General features: G+C 39.3%; 1 protein-coding gene across 3 annotated transcripts in view; it reads left to right on the top strand.

Moving 5' to 3' along the window:
- The first annotated feature begins 7,008 nt into the window (after nt 1-7,008).
- zswim8 (zinc finger, SWIM-type containing 8) overlaps nt 7,009-17,698 on the top strand; it is a 45,424-nt gene continuing 34,734 nt past the window's right edge. For all 3 annotated transcript variants that reach the window (XM_084375213.1, XM_084375211.1, XM_084375212.1), the window contains exon 1: nt 7,009-8,694. In XM_084375213.1, the coding sequence (XP_084231339.1) occupies nt 8,517-8,694 (178 nt within the window). In that variant the 5' untranslated portion in view covers nt 7,009-8,516. The remainder of the gene's footprint in view (nt 8,695-17,698) is intronic.

Raw genomic sequence — 17,698 nt, 5'->3', positions numbered from 1 at the left:
GTAAAATCATTGCATTGAACACTTCTGTGTTCTCTGGTGCACAGAACGCACTGGAGACAGCGCTGTCTTACACACACAGCTTTCTCCATTCACCTCACCCAGTACATCCTCACCAGCTGCACAGATGGTATTAATTATGATAAATGATTTTTAAAAAGCCTGCAAATAAAGGAACAGCTCTCACATGTTTCACTCTGTCTTCATAATGAGTCCTAGTCATAATGCAGACACCAGAATAAAATCAAAATGTTTAAAAAATGTTCTTTACATGATATCCCAGTGTGGTAGATACTAATTGACAAGATCATTTTGGCAAGGTGGCAATCAATTATTCTGATTGCTGTAAACATTAATGTTGCGGTGACACTTGTGCGTAATGATACAAAATGGATGCACTGGCACTACTCGAGGACCATGCAAATGGACCACAAAGATTTACTGGCCCACGGTGATGACTGGCTATTAAGCTGATTTAGATTCTCTAGAGCTTAGAACTATGTGCTGAACTGGGTCTAGCATTAGACAGGCCAAAGAGATGTAACCACGCCATCCTGGTACAATTACATGTACTGACTACTCTGGTTTTTCTGACCGGCTCTCACCAGCAGGAATTAGCCGACAGGTATGTTTGATATTATTCACACAATTTCACCTTTCTGTTTAAAGCCCATGGTAAAAATAATTCAATTCTGATCAATTATGTCCTTAGCTCAGGGATATCACAGCCAGCCCTGAGCACAATGCTGCCTGCCGTCTTGGATGGCGTTACTAATATGACCAATCGATCCATCACATTTCCCTACTCAGTGGGAGAACAGGCCAACATTAAAAGGCAATTTGCAGCAATGTCCAGTTTCCCAAATGTAATTGGTGCAAATGACTGCACTCATATTGCTATAAGGGCCCCATATGACAATGACTTCGTCTACATAAACCAAAAACATGTCGGTCATATGTGCCTCCCGACAAGCTCCTCATGGATTTGGTAGCACGATGGCCTGGCTCAACACATGACTCTTTTATCCTGAAGCACAGCAGTGTGGGGAACTGACTACAGACAGGCGCAGTGCGTGATGGATGGTTTCTTGGCAGGTTACTAAACAATGTATTGTAAAACTTTTAACAAGTCAACCATGGTGTATAATTACTATTTCATTGTAACCTGGAGGTGACACTGGTAAACCCCTCAGGCGCTGGCTCCTCACCCCATTCCCAGACCCCCAGAATGCAGAGGAAATGCATTATAATGGTGCCAACGCTCATGTGCACTTAGTTGTGGGGGTGTTTCGATGCCTTGGGTGGCAGACTGTTGTACCACCCTGTCAAAGTGTTTAAAATAATCAGGGTGTGTGGTGTTCTACATAACATGGCACAGAGGCTTGGCCTTCAAGAAGGCTTTTAACAGGGAGTGAGGATATGTGAGAATGTGATGCAGTGTTTGAAAAGAAAGCAATTAAGGTACATTTTTTCACAAGATCTTTTAATGTTGCTGATATTTTACACATTGCATTCGATAAATTGGATATCACTTCTCTTAACTCTCAGCTTATTTGCTATTCCATTGACTGCACTTATTGTGTCCTTTCATGTTTGCAGGACAGAACACAGCCACTTGACGCGCCATGCGCATGGGTTGCGTGGGGTGCATTGGTGCTGGGGAGAGCCGGGCCCTCAGCTACTGCCCCCTTGCTGGGACTCTCCTCTCTGGAGACATGCTCACCACCCTCCACTCCTGATTCTGAAGGGACTAAAGGAGACAACATATCACTGTCACATTTTTAAATTGTTTTACACAGCCCTATAATTGAAATAAAATATACTTCATATATATATATATATACTACCCGCTTCATCTGTGTCAGCCACATGGTATATGGTTGAATGTGGGTGTGTAGAGGGTGGGATATGAGGCTGATCAAAGTGGACTGTGATTTATAAAGGGAACATGGACTGCAGTTTTGCGTGGGCACAGTTTTATATGGTGCACACCATTTTCCGCTTTTGGGGGCACATACACTTTTAGTCTGGATCCTACGCAATGTTTTATAAATGAGACCCCAGGACTTTGATATTGTTTTCCAGGTCGGGTGAGAAATACTAAGAATAGGGCTTTTGAAGGAGTTATAATCAATTTTAGGTTCATGATTGATTAAAAGGCTTGAGTCAAATACGGAGGCAACACAGTCAGGCTTCAGTAAGACAGAATAAGTCAAGAATAGGCCCAACATTTTTTAAGTGACTTGAGTACACCCAGTCCAACTATTATCTGTTGTGATACACATACACTTACAAAAGACAGTAGTGCCAAGCTCGCCATACAGTCAAACAGGGCAAACAATTAGTTTCTGACCACTAGTTAGTTTCTATATATCTGTCTTTAACACGACCACACAACTGAAGCGCACTGGCAACCATGGTTTAAGCTTGTAAAAAGTGAAATATCAGTTTGTTTGGGCCTATATTATACAGCTCAGCCTTAATATCCATGTACCATTTTAAATTATTTAATGTAGGCGTACACATGAACTAATTTCATGTTAAATTGAAAACTGACACGTATACTCACTTATCCAATTTATAGTGTGCACACACTCACAATTCCAACATGTTCAGCAACAGTGTAGCCTGTCATTACAGTAGGCTTGTAAAATGAATCCTCCACACCGCTGTTACTCTGGAAGTGGCCGCATGCAAAACAGAAGACGGCATCCTTTCACATTATATTCCAGCCAAGACTACTTGTAATCAATTTTGAGGGGTATTCAGATAAAGCTTGCTGCTTGGGACTGCAGTGTTTTTCACCAAGATCATAATTTATCACTAGTGGCTCTGTTGTAGAGCTAACTGACGGCCCCAGCAGCAGTGGTGGCTCTGGACTGAGCTGACGACTGTGGTATCCTAACATTTACACTGTTAAATCCTAATTATAATATATTTCAATTATAAAATTACCCGGATCTTCCACGTTGTGTGGCTCATAGAGTGTGCACACAAGACTTCCGCTGACCAACCTGGCTAACTTCCGATTTAGCGCCCTGCTAACTTGAATAGAGATAAAATGACTTGATCTTGTGGCTCTTTTAGACTTTACAAATTTGATTGGACCGAATGATTCAAATTATGACAATCAAACAAGTAATTTCACAGGGTTGTGCCTGTTAAGGAATGTCAATAAGTTAAGTCTTGTAGGGTAGGGGTAGGCAGATCAATCCAAAAATATCGATACTACCAATACTACGTACTCCTTTTGTAGATGGATTCAAGCGTCGATTGGATCGATACAAAGGGATCAGTTTCACTTTTCTGCGTTGTGCTCATTTATTTATATTTCATCAACAAGTAGAGCTGCCTTTATACGTTCCTCCGCGTGAACATGTAAGCTTTCTCTTTGCTCCACTGCTCCGCTGTCGTCCTGTTGTGTCTTTTCAGAGAGGCAGGGAATAACAGGCATATACAGTAAAATAAATGTTTTAGTCAAACTGCTTAAAAATAGCATACAATGTTCAGACGTCCAAATAATATATTGAGCCCATTGGAACTTGTTATCCAAATGAATTGTTTTAATGAAATTGAAAAAATAATATATATCTCAAACCTAAAGTATGAAAATGGCTGAATATAGTAACCTTTTTAAATACAGTATAAAACCTTTTTTGTATGTATGCACTTTCACTTTACTAAACTAAATTTTGTTATTTGCCCTTAAAAACTGTCCTGTTTTCATAATAAAACGTATTTGTATCGGTATCAGCGATATTGGATTTGAATCACTTGCCATTGGAACACAACAAAATTTTGTGGTATCACCCACCCCATTGTAGTGGCATAGTCATAAATTTGCCTATATACTCCGCTCACCCAGGAGGTAGAGTTGCCCTGAGTTGACAGTGAGCAGCTGTAGAGATAAGATGCTGCCTCCCAGACAACCAAGGTCACATTCTGTTCCTTTAGCATTTTAGTCTTCACTATATCTCATACGAGAGACACACTGGCGCCAAGATAGAACATACTTGATATTCTCCATCAAATGCAATGTGACTTAGGTAAGCATGTTTCCGTAGCAGGTTAAATAGTCACAGACCAGGAAGTGTCCTTCAGCAAGCATTCCATTGTGACTACATGTACTCTTGAGCTATGTTCTCCTCCTCATCGAGCTTCATTAAATACTTCAACGTAAGGCATCACGTCTCCTGATTTACTTTTGCTCTGTTTATTCTAAAACATTCCCTTGCCTCCTCCCTCAAATATATTCTAAAAGTTAAGGAAACGATTCATATATTTCTTGGGAATAACAAACGACCCCGGTTGCGCTTATCCCTGCTGTACTTGTGACAGAGCGGGGCTCATCAGACCTTGCACAGCAAGAAAAGCACTGTTCAACATTTGGATTACAACCTTCTCCTGCTTTGCTCATCAGCCAAGGAACTCACCAGTACCTTTCCTTCAAAGACTGGTAACACTGAACCGGGCCTAGATAGCACACAGCATAGCATGGCACGGCTAAGCACAGGACTTTTTAACTCTGGTTGATGTAATGCACATGTGTTCAAGTTATGTTTTTGTTCACTGTTTGGGTGTTATTGTGATCTCAGGTCAGGTTATTGGTAGTTTGCTTTGCTACACGGCTAATCTAACATTAGTTGAAGTATGCTTCACACAGACTCATGGTCTTTGCATGCAGCTAACCATCTTCTCTAACCTGGCAGCACATCACACACACACACTCCTTCAGCATGGACCTTATCACACCTACGTGTGATATCAGTGAGCTAATGGTGTGAGCACCACCATTGTTTCTTTGTTTCTTTCCTATCAAAGCAACAAGTGGTGATCCACCATCTTGGACCTGAGTCCAACCTTTCGATCAGCCATCTTGTTGTCCCCTTTTGATCAGACATTTTGTTTGTAGTCTTTCTTTGTCCATGCCAGGTGATGTGGCACTTTGAACCCTAGCTACCATTTTGGTTCTGTTCTTCCACACACACACACACACACACACACACACACACCCACACACACACACACACACATCTGTATATAGTACGTTAGTTAGATTACGTGTACTCGTTTTGTGTTAAATAAGACTTTTGAACCTACATGCGGTCTATTTAATATTGTACAAGACTGAATGTCGCCAACCTCTACTCTCAAGGACTCCAAATTCCTTCAACCATTACTAGCTGTTATGGTAATTTTGGTGTAGTTATTAAGTTAATAAGTTAGTTACAAACTGACAGTTTAGTACCTTTTTATGAAACTGATCTGTTCCCTTCTTCAAGGGTGGTGCCCCTGAGGTGATCTAATGTAAATTGGATCTTATTATTTATCATAATTTATAATTGATTGATCATTCAGTCCATTGATCATTAATTATTATTGATAGCTGAATTTAACCCAAAATTCACTATTGATGATGCATGAAGCACTAAATCTTCAAAATCTCCATTACAAAAAAAATGTCTCAAGGGGCTGCACAGGGAAAAAAAACAATAGCTAGATTTTATGACCTTCTTGTATCTGGTCCCTTGAAACAGGAAGGAATTTCACTTACTGAGTGGCAGGATGCTTGTAGGAAAGCTCATAACATCAAAAGCAAATACCTAACTCAAGCTTCTACAATTTTAATTGGCTTATGCGCACAGTATATTACTCCAGAAAAGTTGAACACATTTAATAGTAATATACCTGACCTGTGTTTCAGGGGGACTTTTTTCCATTGTGTTTGGGAATGTAATGATATAAGAAAATTTTGGGGAGAGGTAAAATATATGATGGAAGAAATTGTATCTATACAAATAACTTTGGAACCCATGCTTTTCTTATTAGGGTGTTAACCAAAAGCACATAATTTTAGGAAAAATGAGCAAATCTGTTTAACTTTATGTTTGCCATAGGCAAAACGGATGATAGCACTATCATGGAAAAATTTGAATAAATCAAGAATGGGAAATGGTTAACAGAGCTGTCAACATGTATATCCTTAAAAAAGATTACGTATTCTCTTAAAGGCAAATAGATATTTTTTTTAAAGTCTGGGGCCCTGTTATTCATTATCTTGAGCATTCAGACCTGCAAAGTATTTTGGGCCATCAGTGTGAACCTGAAGATGACTGAAATGCCTCTCTGTTAGAATGCAAGCCTGCCATGCCTGGCATTATAGTGACTTTACTGACAACTATTTTTTTTTAAATAATTATAATTTTCCTATTTCCTGACTATGGAATTTGTAAAAATGTTGTACATGTTTCTTTCTTGAAAAGACAATAAAAAAATAATAATGCAGACATTTGTGTTCACACATACAGCTCCTCTAGGTAAACTTTGGCTAAATCCAGAGTTACAGTGCATGTGAAAGGGCCTTTAGTGGTGTTCTGTCTCTGAGGCTCAAAACAAAGTTAGCCGGTTGGCTATCCTGAGGAAGCTAAGATAAGAAAACAATAGTGCAAATAACATTGGCACGCTAACATTGGCCTGCAAAAAATGAACACTGCTGTCATAAATGTAACCAAGCATCTTAGGTTCACCTTCTTGGGTGGGAATGTTTCCCATAGGCTAAATTTGCAATTCCCATATCCCGTCTTAGGTTTGCCTTACTGGGTAAAGTGACTAGGATGAGCATTCGGTAAGATAATAACAGAAAAAAACACAGACACACATAGTGAACACAGGACAGTCTGTTACTTCACCATGAGTATACCGTTCATGCTGTGTGCTTAAGTAAGTAGCTAGAAGCTCAAATTAACAAAAACAAGGGGGACTTTTGAGGTCAGCTTGGGGCATGTTCATGCAGTAAAATAACATCAGTAAATTAAATGTCAATTCCCAATATGATGTTTGAACAGTTCGTTTGCTCTACATGACAATATGCGTAAGCTAGGTTTGTTGACACATCTCCTGTCTGCGTTCTTCTCCAGCCGAGCACAAGACCATCTGAACCGCTGCCTGTGTGGAGCTGGCAGCCGGAAGCTGTGATCAGCTGATGGAGGAGGTGCTGTTGGAGAGGTGAGCCATCTTCCCCCGGCAGACTGATACTCTGATAGAGCCTGGACGAGAGCGATACGGGGAACATTCTGGGGATCCCGGTGTCATTTGGAAGTAGAGACGATTATAAGACACCAGGACAGCCGTTGTCAGTCGGGAAGGACGATACCTATGGACTGATTCGAATTTCTGCACCAGAGCTGACTGAGGAATATACGAGCTTTTATCGTCAGGCAGAAGGCTCTTATACTAATACAAAGAACGGAAAACATTGAGCTAGGAGCGGGGATTAATATCGAATTATGAACCGTATGTAACCGATGAAAATGTAAAACTCCAGAAGATCTGCGATACAAATGAGCATGTAGTTATTACATTGCGGCAGGTATATGGCTTCACCAGTAAATGTAAACAAACAGCTATTTAAGCTAGTTGAAGTTAGCCGTTTGGAGGTTAGCTTTCTCGTGCTAGTACCTATAGCTAACGTAAGGTAGTTGGACCAGAACTAAGGTAAACCAACGCCTGTCGTCGTGTTCAAAACCAAATTGAACCTTAGTATAATCGTCTGCAACCGATGACAGCTTTTTGTGCTATCTCAGTTTGCAGTTATTAGCATAATTAGCCTTTCAGCTAACGTCGGCTAAATGTTATTTGTACTAGCAGCCCAGCATAATAACATCAAACTAGCACACTAAATGTACAATAAGCAACACATTTGGCAACAGTATGTGTGTATTTGACATCGACTGATTAACAATGTTTTTCTGAGAGAGATTTAACTTTCAGGATTGGGCTAAAGCTACAATAGATGATCGAGATATCGACTATAGTCCAGTTGATTGGCTGAAAAGAGCAGGACGGGATGAAAGAAAACAACTTAATGACTTCTTAAACATTTAATCACATTGGTGCTCCGAACCAGCGTCGTTGCAGAGCAATATGTTTAAGCATTCTTAGTTGCATATTGTAGGCGGAATTTCACAGTTTTGCATTTATACTCTTCGGTTTGTTTGACAGGAACAATACTTAGCTGCTGTGTTTGGCTCGTTCCTCCTCTCAGAGGCAGCAGTCGGCAGTAGTGCATTAAAACAGACGACAGACTTTCTAGTCAAAGTACTGGACTGTAAAGGGAGACACAAGTCAGCCAGGCGGCATGGAGTGGATTGATAAATCGATTTAAATGACCAGTAGTTTGATTTGAATATATTAAACAATACATCTAAAACTCATGCGAATTTAAATATAAACGTTGTGCGATTATAGTTTTGTTGTCTATCTTCTTACAGACTGTTTAAAGGAGAACACAGCCTTGTGAGAGTTTGTATTATGTAGCTGTGTTTGAGGGCCCAGCGGTAAGCCTCTCAGCTGTGTTTTGGTTGCTAGTGGCCTCCCCTCCCCCAGTCTTGAGACTCCCGATTCCTCCCGACTGTTGGACACTGTTCGCCGGGTTTCCTCTTGGTTTGTTAAGACCGAAGAAAGGCCGTGGCCCCGAGTCGCAGTCCTCTGGACTCGGAAGCAGTTAAAAAGTGGATGTAATGGAACTTATGTTTGCCGAGTGGGAGGATGGGGAGAGGTTCTCCTTCGAAGACTCGGACCGGTTCGAGGAAGACTCTCTGTGCTCCTTCATCTCAGAGGCAGAGAGTCTCTGTCAAAACTGGAGGGGATGGAGGAAGCAGTCTGCCGGACCCAACTCCCCAACTGTCAAGATTAAAGGTTGGAGAACACTGACACACACACACACACACACACACTTATTCATACGTTTTCATTCAACATGAATTTCCATAGTGAGTGTGAATGTCTTTACTTTGCTGGATTACAACAATCACCAATATTATCTGTTGCTCTAAAACCTTTTATGTGATATATCTATTATAAAATATACTATTAGTTAGTTTAATGTACACGTAAATTGGAGTGATACATTATAGAAACGTACTTGTTAGTTCAGTGACATTCTAAACACTGTAGCTGTCACTGATATTATTCAGTTAAGTAAGCGAGTCCAGCATCCTGTCAGCTCCACTGGCTCTGCATATACAGGACTAACATATAAGTCACTGATTTTTGTGGATTTAGCAGAAATATAGTGGCAGTTTCTCACAAGTTAGTCAGCAAACTGCTACTTCAGTCATCTCAAAGCCCTTCCGAAGACTGTTTGTACGGTGTATATAAATCATTGTATGGACTGTAATGTGATGGATGTTTCCTGGGAATGTGGCGCTCACTGGCTACAGAACCCACAGCCTGGGTCCAGAGAAGAGCCTACCCTAGATTTCTCTGGGGTTACTCTCCAGAGACTCCTCCATGTTCCTGTTTACAAAAGCCATCAACAAGCAGAAAGCCATGTGCTACAGGAACAACAGTCAGTGCTAGTGAATGACACCAGTTGCCTTCACATGCAGCAGTTTACTTTCAGAGTAAGAGTTTAGTAAGCCTTAAGTGAGTCAGCGAGAGCAAACTGATTTACTCTGAATTTCATTCAATGTATTTGACAGATTGGCTTCAACTTCTCATAATTTGTCCCAAAGATAAAGACGTGTCTTGTTAATTCTTCTCTTATCTGTGCTGTATGTCTTTGCTCGCCCACATGATTTTTAGTGGTTCTCAAAATCCATGTGCCACAAATGGCTTGCCTTCAGTCGTTTCATAACGTTAATGAAAGAGTTTCTTTAAAATATAATGGAACAGTATTCCATTAACAAATGTGCCAAGTGAAGCAGCTCCAGAAGTGGGACCCAAGTGGTTCAAAAGGCTAATAATTATATCCAATATTTTAGAATATGTTTTGCATTGACCTAATGCTCTGTACATTTCTGTAGGTTAACAACTGTTATTGCAATAAATCTGTGTGGTAAGACATTCCAGTTCACCTGCAGTTCTGACTTTGCCCACTGCACCATTATTCTTTCACCTCATCTAACAGATCATTGTGGCTACTTTCTGTTTTAACCTTCTTCCCTGCAATATTTAAAACTCACCCCTGACAGATGTCCTTATCCTTATCCTTATCTTCCTGTTTACACAAGGGAGGGCTGTAAGTTGCCAACCTCTGTGGCAGATAAGGATGTACTTTAAATTTTCTGTTTTTGAGATGGCCATGTGTGTAAAAGTGTCAGGTTTGAGAAGATGGAAACACTGTCTGTTGTAAACACTGCTTTATCCTACACAGGCTGCAGTAATAAAGGCAGATTTGATTGTTCTAAAGCATCACAGCTCTCCTTCTTAATCAAAGCCTTAAAGGGTAATTACAATATTTTAAAACTGAGGCCCTGTATTTACATGTTTTGGTGTGTAAATAAATTATACTTACCAAAAGCTTTAGAATCAATCCAGTAGATTGCGTCTGCTGGCAGCCATGACATGGTCGCAATGTAATCCTTTGGTACAACTCCAACTGTCAAAGTTGCGTCCACTAAAAGTGCTTGTTTTTTCACTGAAAGGTTGAGGTTGTTATTTTATGTGTCTGACAATATTACAGAATCAATTCTTTTTTGTTTAATAATAAGATCCTTTTTATAGAGAGAAACACAAGTCTTCCTTAAGGAGAAGTCTTGCTCTGAAATCGCGCAACATTAGTTGTTGCCTCATCTAGATTGTCAAAATCGGTCAGCCATGATTTCGTGAATAAAGTGTTGCTTGCAGTTCCTCTAGGTAAACTCAAAACCTCCCTCTCCAGCTCTGACCCACCTTTCCACTGTAGTCTTCGTACAACGACTCAGCTTATGAGATTTCAGAGTGAAACTTCTTCTTGAACGATGTAAACATGTAAATATAGGGCCCAAGTTTAAAAATACCAGAATTTCCTTTTAACTTGAGCATAAAACTTTAAGGCAGCTCAGCTCAGGCTTTACCACTGCCTACCAATAAAAGTTCACCAATATATGCACAATAGACAGAAAAAAAAGGGGAGACAGGTAAACATTCACAATGTCTTATTTATATAAACCCGTTTCCATCAGGTTGTAACATGTGATCTGACTGTATCCCGATATCTGATATTGATCAGAAAAAACATCAATGCAGGTGGAAATGCACACAGCAAGCATTGTGGTCTGAATGTGACGGGCTAGGACTTCAGCCTATTATTAAGGCTGATGTCCTAGTAGCCTATAGACGCTGTCTGATGCATGTATTCTCTGTCACATGACCTTCGCTTTCCATGTCGTTGCAGGTACTCTATCAAGAGTATCACGGATCACTTTCCTTGACCTGAAATCTCCTGTCCCTGTTAACAAATGTGCTAGCTACAATCACCATTCGGGATGTGAAAATGAGAACATTTGTTAATCTCAGTCAATCAAGGCGTAAAACTAAAGACTTGTCATTATCAAGATAATGTATCCAGACAGTAATCCTATCACTACCGAAGAAGAATGATTGCTGCAATGCAAGAGCTAATGGGGATCCTAATAAACTAAACTAAACCAGGTGGATGGGCCATTAAGTTGTGGTTGCTAACATGTTAACAGTAGCCTGCTTACACATTTTACAGACACGAGTCAATCTTGTATTCCCATTGGAGAGTCGTGTTTGTGTCCACCTAATGAATTTAAGTTCAATAGCTTTGTTTTTAGCTCTGATTTGGTCTCAACCAACGTGTGACAAAAATATTAAGCTCTTTGGCTTGTAAATGATTCACTGTGTTCACCAGCTAGTAGCTAACATTGTTAGCAGCAGTGGTTTTGTCAGAGTAAAAGCTGCCTGCTGCTGCTAGGAGAAGGGTTGATAACGGCAGAGACTGAATCACACAGTCAGACCAATGGTCTAAAAGAAATGTTTGTGTGTTTGCCCTTTCCATTACATGTAATCATTTGATTCAGTGTTACAACAATATTAGTGAAGTTTGGAGTTATTGTGTCCCTTCGGATATGTGTCAGCCGCAAGCCAGCAACTTACAAGAATAACTATGTTTCTCTGTTTTTCTTCTCGGTGAGTTCCATCAGTCACAAATGCACACACAAAGTCAGCAAAGCCAAATCGAACTTAAGTTTGATCTTCTCAACAGCCAGACATAAAAACATAAAAAAGACAAGAGAATAGTCCCTCCATATGATATGTTTTTGATTCTTATAAAGTATAAGGAGCATAACATGCACAACATAACAGGGACAGGTGTGTGCAAAACCTGTTGACCATCTGCCGAGCAGCTGAAAAAACACTTGGGGGAGGGGAATGGTAACAAGTATGTTATGGGCAGGTACATGATGTGGGTTTTCATCCTGTCAAATGCATTGCATGTTGAAGTAAAGGTTAAAATTAATTGCTCACCGATAAAATTGGTTAACTTCTTGTGTAATTATGTAATATATTTGTGTAATGATTTTCATGTTCACTACTTTTTCAGTTCCAAATTTTGAATCAGTATAGTTTAAGATAGTATGGAGGTCATCATACATTATATTATTATTATTATTATTATTATTATTATTTAAGAAATATAGCCCAGTCATGGATTTTTGAGGCCTGTATTGATATTTGAAAGCTGTATCAAAACAGAACAGTCATTTAAAAGAAAATTAAATAAATAAATAATTTAAATTAAAATACAGTTTGTGTGTGTAGTGGGCACTACATTCTCTTTACAATCTTTCATCCATTCTTTTCAGACTTCCTACTTATTTGTAAAGTAAAGCTTCTTCAAGAGTCTGAATTACAATGTCCTAGAATGTCTGTATTTGTATACATGACCAGAAAATATATGAGTGATTGGCATTAGTCTGACCACATTCAGTACGTTTGCATGCACACACACACTTAAGTCAAGGTACGGTCATAGGCCATTTAATTGGACTGCTGCCATTGTCCCAGTATACAAGCACCAGGAGAGAATCAATTTATTGACAGAAGTATGTCTGACTTCACCACGGTAGGTGGCGGTATGCACCGTTTCAGCTAGTTGCTACTGGACCCTCATCAGGTTGACCTATTACGTCACATACCAAACAAGTTAAGAAGCAGCAAATGGGCTGCACTGCAAATGGTGAAAACATGGATAAAAATGTATTTCTTGCTTTAGCACTTGCCTTGTTGATACCTTCGTTGCCATCGTCTTCTTTTGTTTTTCCCGGCTTCTTGCTATGGAACTATGATTTCCGGGTCAATGCCCAGCGCGGGGAATGTGGTACATGTGCAGAAGGCTGAGGCCAGTTCAGATCCAACTAAGGAGTATACATGAAATGGTAAATTGACTTCCAACCGCATTATCTGGGTTTGTTAGTACAACTTTGAGAAATTTGATTTAATATGATTTCAGTTGGACTAACATGTTTACATGGACTTTAAAAGTCTGGTTTAAATATACAGTTGGGGAAACTGCAGCAATGCTGGAAACAGTCACTACGTTTACTATACTTAAATTGCCCCCCGGGGACAAATAAAGTTTTCTGAATTGAATTGAATTTACATGATGTTAGAAAAAGTCTATTAATCTCGCCTATACACTAAGGGGGTTACTATTTATGTGAGGTGTAACAAAAACAAAAAAATTCTTCCATACGAATTCCCTCCATCTTTTAGAGCTAGTTGAAGACTGCCAGTCACTCTCTGACCGTTTAATTTTCATTTCCTGTTCTCATTTCACTTTTACATAGAGCGAGTTTCTAACATTTAATTTTCCGTAAACTCCTATACACTTTAGAAACAAACTCGAGGGAGTTTGACAAATGTCTTAGTTTGTAAATATCTGAACAGGTCCCCATTTTCTAAATAAAAAAAAAACTGATTGTAGTGATTGCTTAAAATGTCATATGAAGTGAGTGAACCAATCACAAGCCTCCACTGATTATGCATTGTCTCTACTTATGTCCAGTTCAGCATCCAATGCTTTTTTAATGTTCCTCTTAATGTATTAAATGCGTGTTTCTGTGAGTAGATCTCACAAGAAAACATTACCTGTCTTGCATCGAGACGTCTTCTGCTGTGTGCACGCACATCCGGCCTCATATCTTTTTCTTCCATTGAGTTTGTTATGGTGGTCGCATCCATAAATATTGCATTGCCATCTGCTCTACTGTTTCTTGCTCCATCTATTCCGGTATTGCCATGGCATGTGTGAAAAGGCACCAGACAGAAATGTTCCTGAATGTAGCTGCATGTGTGAGTAGTGTAAAATCACCTACAGGCTGCCTAAAAGGTTATCCCAGTAATTTACTGGGAACTGTGTGTGGAATAGTGGGATTGATTGATTGATTGATTGATTGATTGATTGATTGATGGATGGATGAATAGGCAGAATGGTACAGTCAGCAAAACTGCCACACTTATTCAGTGAGCTACTTGTTGCAGTAATTGTTCCAGCTCCACAAGAGAAACAGATAATCCTTCTTATCTTTTCATTTATTTAAATTCACAGAACACTATTAAGATGCACCAGTCAAACTTAATCAAACGAGGATGGCTTTTTTAGAGTGACCAATACCTAACCTGTTTGTAACAGCTGAGGATCCAGTGTGTATAACAGCAGAGGCTTGTAAATAGGGAGGAGAATACTCCACCCGGCGCACCATAGGTGTATGTCAGTGTACTAATGGAGTGCAGTGGAGAGAAATGGACAGAGGGAGGAAATGAGAAAGGCAGTGAGACAACAAGTGACCCAATGAAAACACTGAATCAGTCCTTAGCTCTTCACCAGCTAGCTACAAAGGAACAGCTGTTGAAGCGGCTTCCCTCTGTGCTTGCAGCTGATTGGTGGACAGCTTGCTGTCATTCACCTGCCACAGCCAATGATAGGCTGGCAGCATGAACTCTGTTACTACCCAGCCACCCCCTTCTCTCTGTAGCTCTTTACTGTTGCAGTTGCACCGTCACAGTTTCTTACTATATACTAATACTGTAATGTATGCACAACATGCAGATGTTAATAGCACACTTTACTCATTTTAGATGGATGGTTTTGTAGTAATTAAGACATCTGGTAAATAAATCAGTCAGGCTGCAGTTTTACAAGATTACTTACATTTCAAAAGACCATGACATAATGTAATCCTAAAGATTTAGTAGTTTACCTTTCATTCTTGGGCTTTTGCACCAGTATTTAGTAGAAAGATGAGCAATTATGTAACAGTAATAGTATTATTAATGACATGAGAAGTAATAAAAGTCAGTGGTAGTTTTAGTTTTTAAAAATTTGCATCATTTAAAAAATGCTATTTTGCAAGAAAGTCAATAATTGTTGCAGACTTTTATTTTTTAATTACTTACTGTACATTTTTACTACTTCAGCATTACAAGGATGTAGCACTAATTCTAGTGAGGCTGAAACAGCATTTGCAGCATCATCAGTAATGCTGGACCTGTGACACAAAAACTCAAAAAACACAAGGTCACAGAGTATAAAAAGTTTAACTACCTAATGAGATCATATTATGTGAAAAACTCAAATAAGAACACATACACAAATTGTTTTGAAATGCGACACTTGCTAAATGTTCTGGTGAAAGGCAAGCCATTAGTTTTGCTTGGGACTCACTAAAGTTTGTACTAAAGCTCTTGGAAAAGTGCATCAACAGAATGCCAGTCTGGACTGTCTTTCAGACTGAGCTCTCTCTGACTTCACACAGAATTCTCCTCCTGAATGTCACACTCAGACTTTTCCTCATCCTTGGTTGTTTTGTCACTCAGCCTTCTGCTACTACACTCTTATCACCAAAACATAAAGTTTAAAGTCCTGGCTTTTTAACCTACATTAATTATTGAAAATATGTGTTGAGCTTCTTCCCAGTTTGCATGACACTTCTGACAGGAATCTATGGGGGTCAGTTAATGCCCGAAGTAGTAAGCAAGACGTGATGTAAAAAAATGTGTATTTATCAGCCAGTATATTGATATGGGAATTTTTTACTCCCTTATATCTGTATCTGCATAAATCAGGTATCAGTAGTGCTCTAGTTTTTAACACACAGCACACTGGCCTAATGTTTATCTTTTGATAACAATCTCAAATGTTATGCCCTTGATGTTGTGTAAATTTTCCCCTGTAGTATCAAACATGGTGTTGAATATCAATATTTTTCAAGGTATCGTGTCAAAGTTGGAAATTCCAGTACGGTGACAGCACTACTGTATAGTAGTAATGAATAGTCAACCAGTTCAAAGACAATATTAACATTCAGTAGAACTAGGACTAATGATGCATGAATTAGTTTCTAGACAAGTTCAGAACTTTAATGAGAGCAGTCTCATTACAGTGTTGAAAAGACAAAGAAGAAAGACTAGATTTGCTTGGATACACTCTAATCATTTCTTAATTCACACAGGATCAAATACTAAGCAGCAAATGCTACAATATTTTCATGAAGCAGATTTGTGCTTCAGCTACTTTGTATTCTGTAATAGAATAAAAGGCCAAGTCTGTGACAGTGAATGCACATAATGGTTAAATGTTTATATTTACCTTGGTTCACTTTTGGTGTCCTTGTTCTTAGCAGGATGTCTATTTCTGCATAAGTACATTGAGAGCAGCAGAAAACTGGAGTTAAATTGCTTGCATGTGTTCACATACTAGGCCAATAAAGCTGATTCTGATTTCCACCACCTGGTTTTCAACTTTTCTTTGCTTTTTGTCACACAATGGCTTAGCTCACTGATTTACACCCACATAAGATTTGAGTGATGATAGTCTGCTCATCTTGACGGGGTTCCCATGGCTTGTAACCACGAGCCTCTGAGTTTTTACCCCAAGGATGGCATTATATGAACGGAGTGCTTTCCTCCATATATGGTAAACAGAAGCACAAGCAGTGGCTTGGAAATGAGGTCTGTAATCTGAGACCTATCACTTTTTTTGCTCTCAGTGGCAAACTGTGCTCTCAATAAGACTTCTGTCATTGTGCTTATGCTGCCCTTTCTTCAGAAGACACACACGCAAACACACACACACACTGCTTTGATTCCTTCATTGGTCACAGTTTTTGAATCATCAAAAATATATAAATGAACAAATGATTTGTCATGGCCCTGAGAGTTTGCTAGGCTCATTACACCCCACTCCTGTGAATTTTTGGATAAAAAGAAAACCATACTGATGAGTTTGCTGTTGTTTGGGCCTTGCCAGTATGAGACTAGTTTATCATAGCCCAATGTCATTCTGATAAAATGGGTGGAAAAAATTGATCACTTGGTGAAATCCATCATTGATAAAGTTATGCTCACAGGCTTTCATAGAAGTTTTGTTGCAGTTTGTGCTTTGGTCCACTTCCCCAGCCATCATTTCAAGGTGGGGATTGGTGTAGAAACTTTCAAACTTGATTTGCCATTTTAATGTTTACAATCACATTCAACCAAGGCTGGTCCAAGACGAAGGACTGTGAGTGTCGTTAAAATCGAATGGACGTTTTTCTGAGAGGTCTTCGGACCCAATCTGAAACAGAAATGTGGAAAATCTTTTGTGCATATTAATAAAAACATTTTTATTTTTCTAATCTAGTTTCAAGAAACGCACATTGTTATTGTACTCAATAAACTTTGTCGCAGTCTGCTTGGTAGATTTTAATATTACTTTCTTAGGAGAGGTTCAGCTGCTGGATGTATCATTTTTGCTGACCTCCAGTGGTTTGACTTCTCACCTTGATACAGTTATGTAAAAATCATGGAATCCTTGGTAAATAACCTACTCAAATAATAAAGCATAACTACTAGAGCTCCAGTCTGATTACTTGCCAGTAACAAAAGGTGTTCCACAAGGTTCAGTTTCGGGTCCTCTCCTCTTTCACCACCT

Source organism: Pagrus pagrus (genome assembly GCF_965226575.1).
Source record: "Pagrus pagrus genome assembly, chromosome: 15".
Taxonomy (NCBI): domain Eukaryota; kingdom Metazoa; phylum Chordata; class Actinopteri; order Spariformes; family Sparidae; genus Pagrus; species Pagrus pagrus.
This window is presented reverse-complemented; position numbering and strand designations above follow the sequence as displayed.